Raw genomic sequence first — 23,307 nt, 5'->3', positions numbered from 1 at the left:
CATTGGTATTTTCACTTACCAGTGGCTCATGATTACAACGATCAGAAGTGCTTGCTGCTTTTTGTGAACTGCCTACCTTTAAAAGCTAGGTCAATTCCTAAGAAAACTTAATGAAAACATTCAACTGTTAAAAAAATACTAAAATTTGGTTACTGTTTAGAAAAGGCAAGTATTAATCACCCATTAAAAAATCTTTTTTATTTTAGTAACAGTGGGCCTACCAAAGGAATCTTCATGTGTCAAGTAGTATGCATATTGAAAATAAACTCTAAGGAGGTAAAACCAACTATTCAACATAACCCATGATGCCTTAAAAATAAAATTATAATACTAAAACTTAAAAACAATTTTCCAAAAGAAAATAGCTCACACCTTGACCATGCTTATTTATTCAGAGTACCAGCAATTTCAGTTAAGTGCTTCATTTGTTCTGCAAATCTGATGCTTCACAGGGAATATACATATTTTTGTACCACAATATCATTAATATCTCAGGCTAATAATATTGTGAATGTGTTTCATGACGCAATGTAAAACAGCAATGCTTCTCTTTGTGGCAAACAAAAAGTAAATATTCAAAGGATGTCTTCTTTTGTTTCCAGTATTAATTTTAGTTGGATATTAGGTGATGGTAATCAATTTTTCTAATATAACTTCTACTTTTGGCCATAAATCCACAATATAAATATGGTGAATAAAACTAAGCTAGAAGAGCTATATAGTGAATAATCAAAATAATCAATTACAACTAATACTGTTCTTGAAGACTGATCTAATGAAAAATGTATCATTAGATATGCTGAGAAAATACAGACAAATCTGTACAATCTAACATCTATAAACAGTAAAATCAAAACATCCAACTTCCTTATAGAAAGTGTTTCATCAATGTAACTATAAATGTTAAGAATTCTTGCATTTTATAAACACAAGATGGGCTCACTTCGATGATACCAATTTCAAGATTTATAAAAATGTTTAAAAAATTCTTTCCACAAAAGTTTATACAGTTTAAAGCTATACACCAATCTATGAATCTCAGAAAATGGAGGGGGGAAAAACCTTAATAGTTCACGTGTATAAAACAAAAATGAAATGTGATCTTATTTAAGGCAATACTGGGCTACTTCACAAATCACCATCTCAAATATTTACACTGCTCCACATACTAGTTTCTATCACATTCACAAAGGGTTTTTGTTGTTATTGTTAAAATACCAACATTTAAAATCTTCAATGTAGTAAATTCTTTATTCACATTTCTATTAGATTTCATGGACTCATAATAGCTATATCCAATTAGAAGCAATGGGAGAAAAAAAAAAGAAATCTGTAGCTACAGGAAACTAATTATTAGAGTCTGTTTAATTTCACATGCCACCCAAAAAGGCTGGATGGCAAATTTACAAAACAGAGCAAAGTGTTGATATAATGTGCCTACTTTGTGAAACAACCTTAAGATCATCTCAAAGATATATTTTTCATGTAAAAAAAAAATCAATGAACTATGGCAGTTTCTATTTTTAGTTCAAAAAAGTTCTTAATTTAAAACAATAAAAGTTTTAAAAACTTGATCACTTAGTTAAAAATTAAAATTGCAAATATAAATGTCTCATTTAATAGTTTAGACTTACAGACTGCTGGTGGCAGCAAATGATTTACAATAATAAATATATACAAAAAAAGATATCTACAAATAAAGAGTACTGTTATACATGAGCAGTGACATGGTGAAACATATCAATCACAGAGAATTCTGGCTAGTTCATCATGAAAAGGGGCACGGATAGAAATCTGAGGTTTAACTCAAATATTTACAATGACTGAAGCATTAATTCTGTTCCTCAAGTCCCATAGGGATAAAAAAAAAGTTCTACATGACAAAGGTCATGGTTTTTTTTTTTCTTTTTCTTTGGGAAAGGGGCAGGTAAATTTGTATCAACAAAAAAAATAAACAAAAACTTTCACAATTTCAGCATGCTTGATGGCTTCCTATTTAAAATAAAACTATAAAATGATATATTTATAGTACATTAGTTATCAGTACTGCCCTCTGCCTGTGGCTTTACCTACACAGATTTCTTTCATGACAGATATATCTAAGTCATTTGAATGAACTTCAAGTTTTTGCAGACTGACAGTAGGTTTCATTTCTTGAAGTTGCTTTAGGACAAGCTCAGTGTAATCTTTTAGAGTCTTGTCTAAAACAATCTTTACATTATCACTGCACTGAAGCTGTGAGGGATTGGCAAACTGTACAAAGATTTCACTTTCTTTACAAGAACACACATGATTTCCACTAGTCACAGCAGTCTTATCAGTGTTTTTCCTTGAATTTGAATGAGAGGTTCTTTTATTTCCACTATTTGGATGGTCTTTGTCAGCATTTTTCTTCTGCTTCACTGCAGACTCTTCAAGAAACTTCAGAAATGATACTTCAAATCCCATTGGTTTAAATGAGCTCCAGTCAAAAGATGCAGGATGCTCCTCAGTGGTCTGAATCCCAACAGCAGTTTCTTCCTCTTTATGCGTGCTACCTAACTCAACTGCTAATTCTGGTTCAGTTTTCTCAATCTTCCTTTTTTTATTTTGTGGAACATTTTTTTCTTTATTAACTCTTTTCAAATTACCTGCTTTTTGTCTTTCTGACTGGCAGGGATTATTTTCCTGAAAATCATGATTTACACTTGAAGAGGTATTAGCTTGTGTCTCCACACTTGTGCTATCTTCATTAATTAATTTTGTAATAAATAACTCTGTCAGCTCATCCATTTCATCTTTTTCATTTTTTTCAAATTCCTTCTGTGGTACAGTAGTTTTTGAGCTATCGCTGGTCTCTGATACACATGTGTCAGACTCTTTCACATCATTCTTATTACCCTCTTGCTCAGAAGTTTCTTTCACTTGTGAGTTGTCACACTTTTTGAAAACAATAAGAAGATTGCGATGTTGTGATGTAAATGCTTTAGATAATTTATGGCATTTGTAATGTCTAATTATATTGCTTTCACTTGTAACAACTGAAGTACATCCCTTTATCATACATGGATACTGGGTTACGAATCTGCTTGTACACTCAGACAAGGCATCATTTCGAGCCTTTATAGAATATACATGCTTTCCACGTTTCAGAGAATAAGGCTTATTTTCTTCAATCTGTACAATCTTTGCATTTTTGTTTTCTAAATTAATTTTTTTCTTTCTCTTGGTCTTAGGCATTTTGATTCCTTCCTTTCCTGATCTGTTATGTTTTGTTCCCCGATATTTAGACTTTGATTTTTCTTGGTTTGCCTTGCTTGACATATTTTCCTGACCAGTTGTTAATTTTCTTGGCCGAATCAAATGAGCTTTATGTTTGTCATTATGCTTATTAAAAATGTGTCGGAGTAGGTTAGATCGCGTTGCATATATCCTGTCACAGCCTTCACAGTCACACTTGTATATGCCATCATCTTCTGTTTTACTTGTCCTTGATCCAATTCCATGGTCTGCCTCAAGATGAATCACATAGTTCAAATAGGTTGTAAATGAAGACTTACATTCTAACTGGTCACATGGAAATTTGCCAACATCCACAGAAGCGGTCATACTTTCAATTTCCTCAGGAGTCATTTCGTGAAGTTTCATATAGTGTTGTATCAGGCCAGTGATTGCTTGGAAAATTCGAGAACAGTCACTAACCTGACACCGAAATTCTTTCATGATTTTAGTTTCAGTTTCTTCACTTTCTTTACAAGCTTCACTTTCCTCTTCAACTTCTGCAGAAAATGCAGGAAGATCCGATTTGTGTACAGCCTGGTAATGAAGAATCAAGTTTTGCTGTATTGTAAAGGCAGCGAAGCATCCCTGATGAACACAACGGTAGGGTCTGTATGGACTATATCTGGTTGGAAGTTCAAGAGACTGGGATGTTGGCTTCTTGCGTTTTTTCTCTTCCCTTTCTTTTCTATGCCTCCTAATTTTCCGGATTTTGGTTTGTATGTTTGTGAGAGAATTTGGGTTAAATGGTTCAGACATAACTGTAATTAATTGTGACGAAACTTCTGTTTTGTCAGGACTTTTTTTTTCTGTAAGTTGTTTGTCTGGGACCAGTGCAACATTGAGGGCATTTTCTGTCTCTGATCCCAATTCTAAAGCAGGCTGGAATTCCTTTTTAGTGTCCTCTGTTATGGTTGGCTGTTTATTTACTTGTGTAATTCGTGAGGCTGACAAATTTTCATTCTGAGATTTTCTTCCATAAGGCCTTTTTATTTTTAACTTCACCATTTCTTCTGTAGTGAAATGATGCACCAACTGACAGTGTGCTCGGAGATTAGAATTTCTTGTAAATGTTTTTGTACATGTAGGTACTACACATTTAAATGGAGCAAATTTCAACTGATTCTTCTTAATTTCAAGAATCATCTCTGGAGTGTATTGATGGATTTTACCATAGTGCTTAAATAATGCATCTTTTGTCATAGCACTGTAGTTACAGCCTTGGTTTTGACACACAAAAGGTTTATTAACCCTGTCACTAAACTGAATGTGTATCATTTCAGAAACTGGCTGAACAACTGCCACATTTGGAATTGGTTTAGTAGGAGGAGTCAGTGTTACTGATGTATTTACTAGTATACACTGGGTTGTTGGAGTGGATAGGTCATTTTCTAATTTCAATTTCTGTAAGCCTTCTAAAATTTCCTGTATCTGATCCTCCTTATGCAATACTTCAGATTGTGGAATGTTACTTTTTGTTGGCATGATACTTATGAAAGAAGAAAACTGAGAAGACTCAGGTAATTTGTTATTTTGTACAGGGTTTACTGAAGGAAGTTGGATGCTGTAATTCACTTGAGCATTCTGTGTTGGTTCACCAGCACCTTGAGATCCATTTTTTACCTCAAGTATTTGAGAATTCATAGCAGTTTTAATAATTTCAAGAGTCTTTTCAAAGTTCTGTATAACATTATCTTCAGAAATCTGCAAATCAGAATTCACTGCTGTGCATGAATTCAAAGCCATCATTTGAGAATCACCATTTTCAGTTTTTAATGTCAAAGGGGCTAATGCTGTATGAGCCTCAAGATTTGTTTTGAAATTCTCTTTTACATCAGTCACAAATTGATTGTCAACATTATTTAATTTGTGTGTTATATTTTCCACCAAGCCCTGAGGTTCACAGTTTGAAATTACATTTGAATGAAGGTTAGTAGTAGGGATCTCAGTGCTCTTTGCTATAAGTCCCATTGTTGCTAATTCACTTGGTACCAAGCTTTGGGAAGCATTAGGGGCAATTAGTGGAGGAGTAGCTTTCTTTCTTCTCTTAGATGCACTGTTTCCTTTTTTATTTAAATGACTGCATCTTGCATTTTGAGGACCACTTATAACTGAAACACGTGAACTGTTACTATTAAAGTTTTGTGATGGCACAGTAGAATTAGTGAACGAACTAGAACACAAGCCATTTTCAGCTGTCTTTAGCAATAAGTCATTTGTAGGAAAAACAGGCAAACTGCTACCTTCCTCGATAGTGGGTGCTTTGGAGTTTGGTGTCCTATTCTGGTTGGTGAGCAAAGTGTTTGGGTGGCATACAGTCGGCAACAAGGTTGGTCCAGCTGGATTTGGCATCACTGTGGCATTTACTTGTGCTGCATCTGAGACACAACTTGTTCCAACAACCTGAGAAAGCATCTCAGCACTCTCAAATGTACTGGGAATGCCAGCAGTTTCCAAAGCCTGCTTAATAATTTCACTTCCTTCTTGACTAACATTAGTATTAAAGTTACTCACACCAGATCGAGGAAATGTATTTGGTAAAAAGGTTGATGAGCGACTTTCAGCAGCAAGTAGCTGCAGAAATGATGGATCTTTAAAACATGCTTCAGGACTGAAGGTAGATTGTTGAGGCTGCTGCAAATTTACTGCATTTGTGGAGAGAATCATGCTGGCAAGAAGAGAAGGCTGTCCATTATTCTGCAGAAGTTCTTGAGCAATTTCTGCTCCATCCAGTGGTTTACAGTAAGATCTCTTAGATAAGTGTCCACCCAGTGACCTAGGGTTAGTAAAAGCTCTGTAACACCTACTACAGATAAATTTCCCATCTCTGATAATTGCAGGCCATTTAGCCCTTTTGTTGTGCTTGGGTTTTCTTTCCTTTCCATTAGGGCCCCGCCCCCGATCTTGTTTTACTTTCTCAGGTGCAGACTGTTGAGCACTGGTATTACTGAAGTCACTTGTAACAGGAAAAACTGCATTTTCACCACTGCTCCCCTTTAGAAAGGAGGAATTTGTGTTTCCTTCAATCTGTGAAGAATAATGATTTGTATTATTTTCCACTTGGGAAAAAACAGAGTTAGTTCCACTATCTGCTGGTGAAGGGAAGAGAGATATTGAGCTACTTTCTGCAGGTAAAGGAAGGAAAGGATCTGAGCCACTGTCAATATTCAATGGCAAAACTGTTTTGGTTAGATCTTCCATTTGTGCTGGCAAGGTAGTATTAGACAAATTTTCCATTTGAGAACATAACACACTACCTTGTTCATTTTTATCCTGAGAAGAAATATTTGGATTCATGACACTTTCCACTGAGGGCAATAATGGAGTTGACACGTTTGCTAAATGAGCTGGAAAAATGGAAGGTGAGACATGCTGTGTGGAACAGGTAGGATTCCCATTGACTTTGGTCTGTGATGTGAAAAATGCATTATTAGAGCTGCTCACCTGTGATGGCAGAAAATAAACAAACTTTCCGTTATTTGGTGTATTTAAGTTGTTGGACTTTTGACCTTTTTTACTTTTGCGCTGCATCTTAAATGCAGCATACTGGTCAGGGTGTGCTGTTTTCATGTGTTTCCCAATACTCTGTGAAGAGTTATAGGTTCGAGTACATCCCTCCACCTGGCAGCTGAATTTCTGAACTGGAGCTTTTGGAGGCACTGATGGAGTTCCTATTGGATTTAGGTTGGACTGGGATGGAACAAATGTGATACTTTCTAATGTCTTAAGAGGTAAATTATAAAGACTGGATGATGTTTTCACATTATCTCCACATTCAAACTTGGAAGGTGGCAAATTGTTTTGAAATCCGGCTTGGTTTTGCACAGAAAAGGTCATCAGACTGTTTACTTGTCTTTCTAAGTTTTCAGGGTTGAGGTCACCTATTTTAAGGGTTTCTGAATTTATTAAAGAATTCTGAGCAATCTGGGTTTCGTTAAAACAATTCTGTTCTTTTCTCTCTTGGAAACCTGGATGACACAGATCATTACAAGTATCTTTAGCTGGTGTACACAAATTCGTGACCAGCAGCTCACCATTGCCTTCCACAGTTGAGTTTTCTTGCTTTCCAAAGTTATCCTCTATTCCTTGATTAAGCGACACCTTGATGGACACAGCTACTTCACTAGCCTGAAGCAGAGGAGTAGCAGTAGGGTTTTCCAAATTATTTGACAATTGTCCATTAGCTTGCCTGAGTTCAGAGGCAGAGATGTGGTCTTTTTTGACAGCTGACTCTGCTTTGCTTTTATCCCAAACATTACTTGTATCTATCGGTAAGCTGTTCTCAATGTTATTTTCTGAAGGAAGCATTGATTTTTCTTTCTCACTATTATCTTCTGTGCTCTGATTTACTCTGGAAAGCTGAATGGATTCTCCTGATGAACTAAGTTGATCTTCAGGAGGTAGCACTTTTTCAGGAGGAGTATTATGATCATCCAGGTGCTTTTCTAATTCACTCTGAGAACGATACACTTTACCACAACCTGTGAACTTACAAGTGTAGGTATTATAATGCTGTGCTTCATGATCATACAATAAATAAGCTTCTGAAAAAATTCTGCCACATTTAGGAAACATGCACTTTGCTCTAAAGACTTGATGCTCCTTCCGGTGGGTTAAAAGTTCTGCATAACTATTAAAACCAGCCTTACATTTCATCTGTATACAGATGTATGGTTTACTACCACAGTGCATTTGTAAATGATCATTGAGATGAGTAACGCTCACAAAGTGTCGTCTACAGTACTGGCAAATTACTTTTTTGCTTTGCATTTCAAGAAAGCGCTTGGCATCTTCATTATCTTTATGCCCCTTTACATGCGCAATTAAATTTTTAAAGTACTTAAAGCCTTTTTTGCAAAAAGTTACAGGGCAATTAAATTCATTAACAGGTACTGGCTTCTGGACTGGGATTACTTCTGGCTCATAAGATTTATCTTTGTCATCATTTTCATCATCTGAACCATCATTGTCATTAAATACTATAAAATCTGTTGAATAGAGACTATTCTTTTTTATAGGCCGCTGTTCTTGCTTAGCAACAGTATTAGTCTTCTGGTTCTCATGGGTGGTTGTGATTTTAGGAGGCCTTCCCAATCTTCTTAATGGCTTCATAGCCGCTAGTCTCTCTTTACTAGATTGTTTAACATGCAATGTGACATGAGGAACAAAAGTTTCTTTAGAATTAAAATTCTTTGCACAGATGGGGCAACTGTAAATTCCATCTTTGTAATGTTTCTGAGCGTGACGTACTATGCGATGTCCAAGGAATTCTTTGTCACATAGCACACAATACTGCATGTAGGCCTGCCAATTCCTAAACCTAGCAGATATAAATCCTCTCTCCCTTAATTGTTTTATCTCCTTCTTTTTCTGCTTGTCTTCACCAATGTCTTTAAGAAGCCCAGAATTAGCACCAACTCCACCAGAAAGTCCATTCACAGAAGTTCCTTTACTTTCTTCCTGGTAGTCTACTACTTTCTCATAAACTTCGCTATCATTTAATTCATCGATTGAAGACACAATGGATGCTTCCTCTCCCATTAGTGCAAGACACTGTCGTTTTAAGGTTTTCCAATCCCAGAATTCTGGGTCAAAGGGCCATTGAGTTTTCAAAACAAGTAAGAGCTCACAGCGCAGAGAATTTGGTATAGGAAGATTCTCTTCATCATACTTCTGGTCTGGCTGGTTATACAACATTTCCACAGCATAATACGCATCTACCGTGGGCTCAATCAAAAATTCGCTCAGTTGACAAGCACGTTTAACTTCCAAATCATCAGGTAACAAACAGGAAATGGTCTTGCAAATTGATATTTTCACTTCCGTATTTTCTGTAGATTCCAAGCGAAGAGCTTTTACACATAATTCTATACAGGTAGCAAGACCAGCCCCTTCAGTCTGTGAAAAAACAAACAGGAAATGTTAATCTACAATCAACAGATCAGATTTATTTTTTAATTTGGTATTTAAGATCAAGGTGTTCTTTCCCAAATCTTACCACAAAAATATATGAAAAGACACTCTTTTCTAAAGCACTGAAACATATTTTGGTGTGTGGTTTGTGTAAAATAAACTGCATAGTACAGCAGACACAAACATAAGTACTAGAAGCTAAGAAAAGATCTAGGTATGAAAAATTCCTTTTAAGTCAAAATAGCACTTAAAACTTTATAACATTGCTGGCTTATAATGAGATCAAATGTATATACTACCAGATGAGAGTTTAATAGAATGTCTCACACATAACCAAATGATCAATAAAAGTCATTTTTAGCATTAAGTTCACTTCCTTGCAATCCTTCTAAAATGTAAGAAAATTTAGAGCCCTCAGGTTCCCCAACTTGTTAGTAATGGAAGAATTTCAAGTGTAGCAAAGTAAATTATTTATTATTTGTGTGTGTGTGTGTGTGTGTGTGTGAAGAAGGGGGGCACAATGTTAAAGCACCTACTTTATGGCTAAGCCTGCTTAAGAATGAAGAAAGAATGAAGAATGACATCTGGGGCAAAAATGTTAGTGATACGTTTCTCAAAGGTTAACAACTCTTTGGTTGTTCATAGGTTCATGCCTGGAATCCCAACTAAATGGGAGGCAGAGATAGGAAGATGACTGCAGTGTAGTCCAAGCCTGGCCCCAGGGAAAAGCAAGAGCCTACCTGAAAAATAGCTAAAGCAAAAAGGGCTGATAGGCTATGGGCATGGCTCAAGAAGTTGGACATCTGCCTAGTAAGCCTTGACGTTTAGAAAATGTAAGGACACAAGACTGGGGGGGGGGAAGGATGGATAATTATGACCTAGTTATTATTATTGTTATTATTATTATGGATCTCCACATAGCTATCTTCTATCCCTATGTTAATATTAAAATCTGAGCTACTTAGTTACTGTCCTAATCCCCACCAGGCTAGGCAAGACTGAGAACCTATTACTTTAAGCTTTCTGCTCTATATTTTAGATTCATCTTTACCAAGGAAAACCTGCAGATTTCCTTAACAGTCCTGTAATCTCAGCTGCAAAAATAAGACATTTGTTTTATTTCACAAGTATTTGTGGCTATTTGATAATGCAGATTTTTGTTTTCCTTTGTTTTTCGATGCCAATCCTGAAGCTTGAACTCAGGGCCTACACACTGTTCCTGAGCTTTTTTGCTCAAGACTAGCACTCTACCTCTTGAGCCACAGGTCCTCTTCTGGCTTTTCTTTTTCTGGTAGTTAATTGGAGAAAAGAGTCTCACAAACTTTCCTGCCCACACTGGCTTTGAACCAGGATCCTCAGATCTTGGACTCTTGAATAGCTAGAATTACTGGTATGAGCCACCAGTACCTGGCAAATACAGGGAGTTTTAGACTACATAATCTGCCATGCTACTGGAAATGAAATTTACTTTTTATAGTTCTCTTTATACTTTGTAAATTGCTTTTTTTTTTTTTTTGTCGGTCATGGGGCTTGAACTCTGGGCCTGGGCGCTGTCCCTCAGCTCTTCAGCTCAAGGCGGGCGCTCTACCACTTGAGCTACAGCGCCACTTCCGGTTTTCTAGTGGTTCATTGGAGATAGGAGTCTCACAGTCTTTCCTGCCCGGGCTGGCTTTGAACTGCGATTCTCAGATCTCAGCCTCCTGAGTAGCTAGGATCATAGGCGTGAGCCACCAGCACCCGGCATACTTTGTAAATTTCTTAATAGTCAAATTCCCACAGTAGTAACAAAACTGAAGAATGAAAATTTGTATTATTTTGTGTACTACTTTCCTAGAAGGGAAAAGCAAGCCCTTCCTTTTCAATTCTGGATCAAATATATCACAGGATTAAAAAAACAACCATTGTCTTAAGCAATTAAAAAAATCACTTGAAATAGTTCTGAAATAATAGAATTTAAAATCTTTTGTTAATTTTAAATTAAGAAAAGATATCATATTTATTCTTACCTCTGAATTAATAACTTTAATCAGGAAGAAAATGTGATATACAGTCTTTGTTAACAAAGAAAGTTGACGACACCTCTCTAGGTATACTTGTATTGATGGTTCTACCCTTTGTTGTAATTTACTCCAAAAAAGAGTGAGTTCCCTTTAAAAAAAAAAAAAGAAGGTTAAGAAAGAAGTCAGAGTATAATCATAGACTGTATGCCAGTCTTTTCATTGTATTTGAAAACTGGTTTTAATTCAAATGATACATGTGGAATGCAAGACAACAGATTCTGATCTTCTAAAGAACAAATACTTTATTGATCAGTATTTTTTCAATCCTAGAGTAGCACTTATCTTTTATTAAAAAAGCATTTAACACTTGCACAAGCTATAGAATAGTTACTTTGAGCTGTGAGTGTGTGTGTGTGCAAGTGTACATAAATATCTTAAAGTGAAAAAATTATTTTTAAAAAGCATTTTTCTAGGGTTAGGGGTGGTACAGCATTGAGTAGTATGTTTGGGACTCTGGCTTCAATCCCACCATCATATAGACACAAAACTAAAAAAAAATCATTTGTCTTTTAAATTAAAATCAACCAATAAGGTTATTTTTGATGCATACAGGAATCATGGTTGACACAGAACATAGAGGAGACTAATTTGTTACAATAGTACAAGAACATATATATATATATATGTATATATATTTTTTTATTTTTTGCCAATCCTGGAGCTTGAACTCAGGGCTTGGGCACTGTCCCTGAGCTTTTTCTTTCTTTCTTTTTTTTGCTCAAGGCTAGCACTCTACCACTTCCGGCTTTTTCTTTTTATGTGGTACTGAGGAATCAAACCCAAGGCTTCATGCATGCTAGGCAGGCACTCTACCACTAAGCCACATTCTCAGACACAAGAATACTTTTTAAAAGTGGGGGACAGTATTGGGGCTTTACCTAATCTTGCACTTGCTAGGCAGGTGCCTCCAGCTCTTTTTCTGTTCTTGTTACTTCTGAGATAAGAGACTCATTGCCATGCATGTGACTGGACTATGATCCTCCTAGTTTCCCTTTCCACCATAATGAGGACGACAGGTTCATGTCACTATGCTCAGCTTCTGTTGAGATAGGACTTTCCTAAGATTTTCCTTCCTGGGCTCAATCTCAGCCTCTCATACAGCTAGTATAACTGACATATGCTGCTGAGCCAGCTGGGTTGATGGTTAAGAAGGGGTTTTGGCATGTATACCTGGGCTAGCTATATACCAAAATCTTTCCGATCTCAGCCTTTCAAGTAGCTAGAAGTACAGGTGCGTGCCTGTCTTATTTAATGAAATATTTTTTCAGAGAAAATAATCTGACTAGAGTAATAAACTTGCCCCACTTTTAGCATCCTATTTCTATGTACTCCATAGTTAATTTTCACCAAAAAAATCTTCCTGTGTTAGCATTTTTCACCAAGTGTATTCTTTAATTTACAGGCCTTTATAACTAACTTTCCTGTTTCTACTTCTGCCAACTTGAAAATTTTGCTCATTTGCTGGATTTTAACTTACACAAGGACTTTCAACAATCTGTTTCTCAAATCCTAACTACTTGCACCTTTTCAGTTTTTTGCAAGCCTTTTCTGATCTCTTCTGAAACCTGATATCTAGTAATGCGTCCTGTAACCAGTTTTCAGTCATTGGAGCCATGTCAGAGGATGGCCCTAAAGAACCACAAAATCTTGTGATGGCATGCCATTATAGCCTTTTGCTTTAACTAAATTCTGTAGTATTTGTCTAATGACTAAAACTGATTCTAACCATGTTTCTCAAAAATGTGTCCTGTTAAACAATATGTGACCATATATGAAAAAGTGACTGCTAGTCTTCTCAATTCACCATCTTTTTAATTGAGTATATCATTATCATTGAGTCTTGTCTTTTTACTATCTTGGAAACCACAAGCTTTGGTATTTCTTTCACTTCATGCCACACACATAATGAGGACTTTATAACTTCCTATAGGATTTATTGGCTTTCTGGTTGGTATTTTTCTCAGTTCTATATGGTTAACTTCCTTCTCCATAAATGCCTATTACTTCTTCAATAGAGTGGTTCTTATACATTAATGTCTACCTTCTATTTAAGAGTGTATAGTAGATTGGTTTTGCTTATTTCCTAAAATTCAGACTTTAATGCCTTTTTAAACCATTAGAGCACACTGATTTCTTAGTTATTTTCATACTATTACACCTATAAAGTCTACTTTTCATTAATGACCTCTTATTTATTATCTCCATAATTTTTCTATCTGCCTTTTAAATCAATGCATCTTATAGTGCATATATATTTTTTCCTTCATAACACAAATCAACTGCTCAGCAAACCTTGGAAATTCTCATTTTAATTCCTTTGATTACACAACCATTTACTGACCTGTCCTATATTCTTTTGTCACATATCACTTGATAAGTCTTTTTAAATGTCAGATTGTTATAAACCAACTTTTCTTTTGTGTCATCATAAAAACTGTAACATTAAAGATCGTGTGGCTATTACAACGAAGTTTTAAGGCCAAACTATAACTACTAGGTAATTAGTTTTTACAGCACATAATAAAAATATAATTTGTCTTGGTGAGGTTTAAAAACATTGGGTTTTTTTGTTTTTTGTCTAGTAAATTGTAGGTCTTGAACTCTGGGCTTGGGCACTGTCCCTCAGCTCTTCAGCTCAAGGTGAGTGTTCTACCAGTTGAGCCACAGCCCACTTCCAGTTTTCTGGTAGCCTGCCTGGGCTGGCTTTGAACCGTGATCCTCAGATCTCAGCAGCCTCAGTAGTTAGGATTACAGGTGTGAGCTACTGGTGCCTGGCTTAAAAATATTTTAAAAATATTACTAAACAATCTTAATCCTCAAGACCAATTTTGTATTACTATTTAATAACTGTCCCTTGAAAAAGAAAACCAACTCACCAAGCACAGTACATATCCCCTTGCTGGAGCTGACGTGATAAAAATGCAGTACACAAAACAAGAGCACTTTTCTCATCACCTTCAGATTCTAAGTTACAGATCATTTCTAGTGCATCTTTGCAGTCAACTTCTGAAATCTACAGAAAAAGGACACAGAAATGTGCCATAAATAGGCATATTTTAAATATTAGAATATTCTGTAGTAATAGTTTCAATTTTTCATTACAATAGCTACGAATGTTTTCACCAATAAAATGCCATTAACTCTCACACTATCAAGTTATAATTGGTCATTTACTTATAGTTTTAAGAGGTAATCTTTCTTCATAGCCAGTAAAACAAAGAAACAGGGAGACCAACCATGAGAATTTACAAAAGTTCACTAAGTAATATTAATTATAAGCACCTATTGTCCATTAAATGAATTCCTGACACTGAAAAAGGAAAATTGCAGTATTTTTCTCACTTTTATCTGATTTAATTCTAGAAATCAGCAGAAAGGCAGGTGTTATAAAGGATAGATTAATAAACTATTTGTTAGAGGAAAAAATATAAAAAAAAACATTTTATATAGTTATATATTCAAAAATAGGCTCATCTTAGTTTTTTGTAACTCTCTACTATACTGCTTTTCATATAAATTTATTCCACTTCAAAGTTTTTCAACATTCATGAGTATATTCACATAACCTACATGAGGGCAACTTGCTTCATTTAATGATATACTCACATCTATTATTCTTTTTATTAAAGTTAATACTTATTACACCTCATTACAGTGATGTACTGTATAAATTTCCCTATCATCTTTGCAGCCATTTGCTCTAAGGGATGTGATAAGCCTCTCAAGGTAATAAATCACTTTGTGTTCCCCAGAATAGAAAGAGTACTCACCACAGTACAGTGATATATGGCAAAAAGGAGGAACAAAGAGGGAACACAGACCACGAACACCCAAGTACCACAGAACTGACTGGATCTTTCCTAGTTGGTCATCTTTCTCTCCTCATCAAATACTGGGTTGGCAAAAGTGTGCATAGGTATAAAATTTCAAGTGTTTGGAACTGAACAAGTGTTTATAGAAATGGATGAGGTGGATAATCTTACAACTGATCTTTGATAATGATGGTAAGTGTGGTGTGGTAACAGACTCAGGAGCTCCATTATATCGAATTGGGCTACAAAACATTAAAGACTAAAAAAGATCAAACTGTGTAATCAATATCGGTGATTTCTTAAAGAAAGTATAGTTAGCAGCAGAATAAAGACTGAAACTTAAGCTGGATATAGTTGTTCATATCAGTATTCTCAGTAAAAGCCTAGGTAGTGAAACACTGTTTCAAAAACAAAGCACCTGCCACTGATGGCTCACACCTGTAATCTTAGCTGCTCAGGAGGTTGAGATCTGAGGATCATGATTCAAAGACAGCCAGGACAGGAAAGTCCATGAGACTCTTATTTCCAATTAATCACCAAAAAAGCCAGAAGGAGGGCTGTGGCTCAAGTGGTAGAGTGTTTTTATTTTTTGCTTTGAACAAAGAGCTCAGGGATAGTGCTCAGGCCTTGAGTTCAAGCCCCAGGACTGTCACAGACAAACAAAATCCCCTGCAAAAGAAAAAAGAAAAAAAAAAGGCCCTGGGCAGTGTTTTTCTACAATTCAATTCCTCTGATACTTCCTACCTATAAACAACCTATAACTAACAATTTTTATCTATAAACTACTCTATTTCATGTAAATATTTCAGTATCAAACATTTTATGTATATTATCATTCAATCATGATTACCAATCAATAATTCAATAGCACTATCATTTTATATATAAATATTATGTTTGAAGATGTTGCTGTCCAATTTATAACGGTTAAGTGGTGGAGCCTTGACTAAAACAACCTGTGACTGATATCAAAAACCCAATCTCTTTCATCACTTTTTTTATAAAGATTATTCTGGTTTTAAGCAATTATTCTGACATACAAACGATAGTAAATCAAACTGTTTAGTTGTGTTTTTTTGATATGATTTTTTGGTTGGTTGCGGGGCTTGATTACTGATGCCCATGGTTTTAGTTGTTTTTTTTGGTGAGGATACTGGGGTTTGAACTCAGGGCCTTAAGTTCTCACTTGGCACTTTTGCTCAAGGCTGGCACTCTCTCCACTTTCAACATTATGGTGACCATTTGGAGGTAAGACTCTCACAGGACTTTTCTGGCATGGCTAGCTTTGAACTTCGATCCTTTTATCTCAGCTTCCTGAGTAACTTGGAATACAGGTATAAGCCACTGGTTCTAGATAATCTGAGTCTTTTTTTTAAACATTTCCATAAAATTAATAACAGTAGCTGAGTGCGGGTGGCTCATACCTGTATTCCTACTCAGGAGACTGAGTTCTGAGGATTACAGTTCAAAGCCAGCCAGAGCAGGAAAGTCCCCGAGTCTCTTATCACCAATTAACCACCAGAAAACCAAAGTGGTGCTGTGGCTCAAGTTGGTAGAGTGCTAGCCCTGAGCTAAAGAGCTGAGGGACAACACCCAGGCCCAGAGTTCAAGCCCCACAACTGACCAAAAAACAAAAACAAACAAACAAAAAATTTAGTGCCAGCTTCTTCAGAGAGAATACTGAAAATCTACACAAGAGCTTGCTGGGTAAATATTACTTTACAGTAAGTATTTTTAACCCAAACACTTGTGACAAGAAGTATTTCAGAATTTAATTTTTTTAAAGAGTTGAATATTTGCATATATACAATATTATATTTTGTGGTAGCGACCCACATTTAAACATGAAATTTCTTCGTTTTATATCATCTTTTTTTTCTGTTTTTCTTTTTTCATATCATCTTATACACCTACCCTGAAGATTATTTTTAGTGCATCTAGGTTTTGACTGTGACCTGTCACATAAGGTATAGACCCTTCTACTTGTGTCCTTCAACATATTACAGATTGTGGAGCATTTCAGACTTCAGATTTTGTGATTTAGGGGTGCACAAATTTACATACTACTTTTTTTTAAGAAAAAGTTAAGCTACAAACACTTGGTGTTAGTGTCAAGATTTTAATTCAGGCTTGGCTTCACAGTCTATACTCATTCTAGAATTCCACATGCATAAGTACATAGATAAATAAAAACTCTTTGAAGATTGATTATTAATCTGACCATATTTGTTTCTTTTAAAACCTTAAAATCCCATTAATGTTGACATGGAAAAAATTGCATTATTTATGAAGAAAGAGATTTTATTTCCCCAATGAAATTTTCTCTTTAGCCCCATGTTTTTGGTAGTTCTAGGGTTTAAACTTAGGGCTTTCATGCTTTCTTGGTAGATGTTCTACCATTTGAGCCATGCCCCGATCCTTTATGCTACAGTTTTTATTTCTTTAACAAAGCAGTTTATGCATACAATGTATATTGTCAGTATCACCCCTTCTGACCTCCCTTCCCCTACCTACACTTTCCCTCACTCTTAATTTGTGGTACAGGTCAGCTTGGACCCAATCCTATCTTTACTTCTTGCATAGGCAGAATGACAAGTTTATACCACCATGGTTAAGATTTTTCTTTTGAAGTGGGGTCTTGTGAAAGTTTTGCCTTGGCTGGTCTAGAACCACAAATCTACTGAATTCAACCATCCACACAGCTAGAACAAAGGTTTGTATCACACTGTACCAGATTTTGGGGGCAGATGGGGGGAGGGCCTCACAAACTTTTTGCTAGGTCTAGTTTCAAAATGTGAGCCTCTCAATCTTCATTTTCCAAGCAGCTAAGATTACAGGAGTGAGTCATAGGAGTGAGCTTACTCTAAAACTGTACATTTTTTATGTATCATTACTCATGTTTATTTACTCACATATATCCAATATATTTCAAGCATTTGTGATCTAGAAATACTGCAAATTTCCCCCTCTTTTTGGGGGGCAGGGCTTTGTGCTTGCTAGGAAGGTGCTTAGTATCAGTTGAGCCACATCTACAGTCACAGAAATACAGATGTTTATGAGATTACAAATTCATCCCTCTGATTTTAAGCTATTAAACCCTATGTTTAGATGACTTCCCACTAGAAAGTATGCTTCTCTAAGACAGAGCCTCGCCTCACTCACCTTTAACATCTCACTACCTACAAAGCACATACTGTGCACTTAACATTACAAACGTTATAAAGGTTGTTTCTTTTTTTTCTTTTTGGGTCCGGTCGTGGGTCCTGAACTCTGGGCCTGGGCGCTGTCCCTCAGCTCTTCAGCTCAAGGCTATCGCTCTACCACTTGAGCCACAGTGCCACTTCCGGCTTTTTTTCTTTTTGCTTATGTAGTGCTGGGGAATCGAACCCAGGGCCTCAGGCATGGAAGGCAAGCGCTCTACCACTGAGCCACTTTCCCAGCCCCTATAAAGGTTATTTCAAGAAACGTTATACACCATTGTCAATTGTGTAGCTATTACTTGTGAAAACAGAGAGGGAGAAAACCCCCTGTAATGGAAAAATGCCTTAGGCTAACAACACTTGTGATTCTACTTGATCCAGCCTAGAAATTGCCTGTAGTCACTCATCCTAATATTGTCAATACTCTCACCATATTTGACGTGCTCATTTGTTACCTTGGTCTAAACTTATAACCTGTCCTCACTTTCTCAAGAAAAAGCACAAAACCATCATATACTCACGATGTCTAACTTCATGTGGGTAGTGAGTTTTTTTTCTGGTTTCTAATTACAATCATTCTTTGTTGACTCAAGGGGATTGCAAATCCTCTGTAATTATTTTAGTGGGGCTGGGGTTTGAATTGAGGTTACAAGCTCTACCAGTTAAGCTACACCCCTATCCTTTTTTTGTTGTTTTTTGGTCAGTCATGTGGCTTGAACTCTGGGCCTGAGCACTGTCCCTGCACTCTTCAGCTCAAGGCAAGCACTCTACCGCTTGAGCCACAGCGCCACTTCACGTTTTCCAGTGGTTTATTGGAGATGAGTCTCATGGACTTTCCCGCCTGGGCTGGCTTTGAACCGCAATCCTTAGATCTCAGCCTCCTAAGTAGCTAGGATTATAGGCATGAGCCACCGACGCCCGGCACCACTATCCTTTTTTGCCTAGCTATTTTTCAAATAGGATCTGTGAATCTCCTCTTTACACTTCTATCAATATACTGGATGACAGGCTGCACCACAGTGCCCAGCTATCTACTGGTTGAGATGAGGTCTTGTGAACTTCTATGTCTGAGGTGACCTTGACCGTGATCCTGATCTCTATCCTCTTGAATAGTTGGGATTACAGTTATGAGCTGTTGTTCCTGCCTTGTCATTTTTATCTTACATATCAGACTTTCTTTTAACATATCTTCAAGTCTATTCTACAACTCTTTTGCTTTCCTCTCTCTACTGTTTTAGAATCAACATATAGAGATACAAATTTTTTACTTTATTTTTTTGCTGGTTCCCCAACCATGAATTCAGGGCCTGGGTAGTGTTCCTGAGCTCTTTTGCTCAAGGCTAACACTAGCACCACAGCTCCATTTCTGGCTATTTGGTGGTTAATCCAGAGTGTGGCAGACTTAGGAAAGTCCAAGCTGGTTTCAATCCATGATCCTGAGATCTCAGCCTCCTGAGCAGTTAGGATTACAGATGTAAATCACCGGAGCCTGGTGAGATACAGATATCAATATGCATTCTGTGTTCAGTGAACACTAGTCAGTGTACTACTAAGGTCTACCTAAATTCCTTAACAAATTGTTACACATTTGTCTTTCAATGCTCCTTCCTTATCTCCAACTTCATTTTGAAACTGATGTAAAATTTCCATTTAGATCATGATTCTACTTTCAGAATTTTGAAGTCATAAAACATAACAATATATAAATACTATGCCAAGACCTATAAAGTTTATGCCAAATTATATGTAATGATAGGTTAATGCTTCATAAAAATAAACTTACATTATGCAGATATGCACACAGAATATTTACTCTTAATGTATTTTATGTATTATATAAAATGCAGGTATTCCTATATATTCTACATATTTAGAGAGAATCTATATGATTCAGTTCTAGGAACACTTTATGTTGTTATTTAAACTAGCCAATTCAAAAGCTTTGCAAGTCTCTGAAGTCAGAAAAACTAAAAGTACTACCCCAAATAAATATCTTATTGAACTTTTAAACCACCACCATCTGCCCTTATCTTAGTCAATCAATTAAAACATCCATATTATTCAAAATAGAAGGTAAATGAACAGTTTACTTATAATTCTGATAGCTGCTTAGAATAAAGTTGGACCCTACCCACGAGCATATTAAAACAGGCTGACTGACAAGTCCCTTAACTACTTACAAAATAAAGTCAGGCATTCTAATATAATTAAAAATTTTCTATTTTAAAATTTAATTTCTAACAAAAATATACTCACCTCTTCAATTAGCTTTTCATTTGGTGATGATGTGCAAAGACAGACGAGGTAAGTTTGCTTAAAACTACCTTTTGTACCAATCTCTGGATGATCAGAACACAGCTTTGCTAGAGCAGTTGCTTGACTTAACTGATTTGTTTTGATTAGATGTTTAATCCTCATATCCAACAAGATGGGACCCTCAAAAGCTAAAAATTCATTCACTTTAAAAAACAAGACATAATAGATTATTAACATTTGGTAATACTTCACTTGCAACACACATATCCATACAAGAAAACAACTTAAACATAGGAACTAAAACTCATTTTTTCTATTCTCTATTATTGCAATTAAGGCTACCACATAATACTTGAGATTTTCATTGCCATCTTTTTATATTGTTTTTCTTTCTTTTAAAATTCTGAGACAGGGTTTCAAAGCTGGCCTTGTACACCCTTTGCAGCTAGTCTAGCCTTTGGCTGGCAAACCTCCTGCCTCAGCTTACTGAGTACTTGGATTACAGGCATGGAACCATCAGGTCTGGATTGCTGAATCTGTGTGTGTGTGTGTGCGTGTATGCGCGTGTGTGTGCGCACACATGTTGATCTAGGGTTTAAACTCAGGGCCTAGGTGCTGTCTTTGAGCTTTATCACTCAAGGCTAGCTAACATTCTACCAGTTGAGCCATAGCTCCACTTCTGGCTTTTTTGGTGGTTAATTGAAGGTAAGAGTCTCACAAGCTTTTCTGCCTCGGCTGGCTTTGAACCATGATCCTCAGATCTCAGACTCCTGAATAATTAGGATTACAGGCATGAAACCTGGCTAGTTTGCCAACTTTTCTTTTCTTTTTTTGGTCGTGGGGCTTGGGTGATGTCCCTGCACTCTTCAGCTCAAGGCAAATGTTCTTCTGCTTTAGCCACAGCACCACTTCTGGTTTTCTAGTGGTCTATTGGAGATAAGAGTCTCATGGAGTTTCCTGCCATGGCTGGCTTTGACCCATGATCCTCAGATCTCAGCCTCCTGAGTAGCTAGGATTATAGGCGTGAGCCACCGGCGCCTGGCTAGTTTGCCAACTTTTAAAAACTGCATTAAAATAATTTTCCCTATTAGAGCATTATTCAGAATGGGTTCAATAAACTTCTTGTTGATAAAAATAGTTGTACATTCAATTCTAAAATTCTATTAAAATTATACTACATTATTCTTACTATAACATTTATTCTTGAATCACAGTGGTTGGCATTCCTAAAATTTGTAATGTTGGAGCATTATATAGTTGTTTGGGCAGCCACAAAAGAACATCTGGGTATTCTAAAAAAGAAATTTAACTATTATTTTGTTCATTATTGGCAATGTCATTTTACAAAGATGAAGTCTATCTTTTTAAAAATATATTTTTTTAGAATGAGTCAAAACTATGTAGTCTGGGTGCTGATGGCTCACTCCTGTAATCCTAGCTACTCAGATCTAAAGATCATGGCTCAAAGCCAGCCCAGGCATGAATTCCCTGAAACTCCTAACTCCAATTAACTACTAAAACAACTGGAAACAGAGCTGTAGTTCAAGCTGCACAGCACTAGCCTTAAGCACCATTAAGGACAGTGCTCAGACTTTGAGTTCAAATTCCAAAACCAACATAACACACACATACCCACATACACAAAGATTTTTTAAAAAGAAAAAGAAATGTAAGCTAGAGGGGAAAATGTTTTAAGAACAAATCTCTTAGTACTTCTGTGGGTTTAAGTTATTTTGTAAAGTATCAATTGATAAGCTTCAATACATGCCTAAACACACATATGCATAAGATACTTCTATTTTCATTATTCTCTTTTTGTCATCTACAAATAAGGATTCATATTTTGTACCTATGAAAAGAATTTAAATCTTAGCAGGCTTAAATTTAAGATTTTCCCCCCAAAGTTTTCTTTATCACAATGGAAATCTTTTTTAAACATTTATTTGGTGATAGCTAGCCTGAAACTTTTGAAAAACTTTTAGCAATTAAATTTAAAATGCTTTATACATAAACTTCATTATTCTCTCTACTTGTGAATATGCTAAAAGATGTAAATACTTTGTGAATTAAAAGATGGAAAATGAGTGATGTTCTTTCTTATTCTGTGTTCCTTTCTATTACCTTTATTTTTACATTTTAACTATACTTTGTTCTACAAGATTTGTCTATATGCTTATGGCTCCTCAGTATTAAAATCATAAATATAGGGGCTGGGAATGTGGCCCAGTGGTAGAGTGCTTGCCTAGCATGCATGAAGCCCTGGGTTTGATTCCTCAGTACCACATAAACAGAAAAAACTGGAAGAGGCACTGTGGCTCAAGAGGTAGAGTGCTAGCTTTGAGTAAATGAAGGTCAGGGATAGTGCCCAAGCCCTGAGTTCAAGCCCTAGGACTGGCCAAAAAAATAAAAAAATAAAATAAAAAATATATATATACATATCTCATAAATATATAACCAGGATAACAGAGGATCCCAAATTTCATACTTTTTTAGACTTCTATACCTACTTTATTCTTTACATTAAACCAAACAAAAAAGTACATAGAATACAGGTAAATATATGAGTTTGATGCCTCTATCTTACTATGATAAATGACATTAAAAACAAAAGCAAAAATAACATATGAAGAAGGTCAAGTTATTATATTGGAAATATCTTTATATGTAAAATTCAATATCAAAGCAAATTCTAAGGGTTTTAAATGAAAGATTTATAAGAAATAAAGTTAATATAAGGCTATCCTGGGCTTACTTAAGTGATTGACATAAAAAAAAACCACCACTAACAACCTCACTTGTTATATATAT

At 35.9% G+C, this 23,307-nt stretch overlaps 1 protein-coding gene across 1 annotated transcript in view; it reads right to left on the bottom strand.

Moving 5' to 3' along the window:
* Positions 1 to 371: 371 nt before the first annotated feature.
* Znf292 (zinc finger protein 292) overlaps positions 372 to 23,307 on the bottom strand; it is a 71,152-nt gene continuing 48,216 nt past the window's right edge. Inside the window, exons 5-8 of the mRNA XM_013032866.1 lie at positions 20,500 to 20,702; positions 14,108 to 14,244; positions 11,178 to 11,319; positions 372 to 9,156 (exon numbers count right to left, since the gene is read on the bottom strand). Coding sequence (XP_012888320.1) covers positions 2,041 to 9,156; positions 11,178 to 11,319; positions 14,108 to 14,244; positions 20,500 to 20,702 — 7,598 coding nt within the window. The 3' untranslated portion in view covers positions 372 to 2,040. The remainder of the gene's footprint in view (positions 9,157 to 11,177; positions 11,320 to 14,107; positions 14,245 to 20,499; positions 20,703 to 23,307) is intronic.

Source organism: Dipodomys ordii, unplaced genomic scaffold (genome assembly GCF_000151885.1).
Source record: "Dipodomys ordii isolate 6190 unplaced genomic scaffold, Dord_2.0 Scaffold158, whole genome shotgun sequence".
NCBI lineage: Eukaryota > Metazoa > Chordata > Mammalia > Rodentia > Heteromyidae > Dipodomys > Dipodomys ordii.
This window is presented reverse-complemented; position numbering and strand designations above follow the sequence as displayed.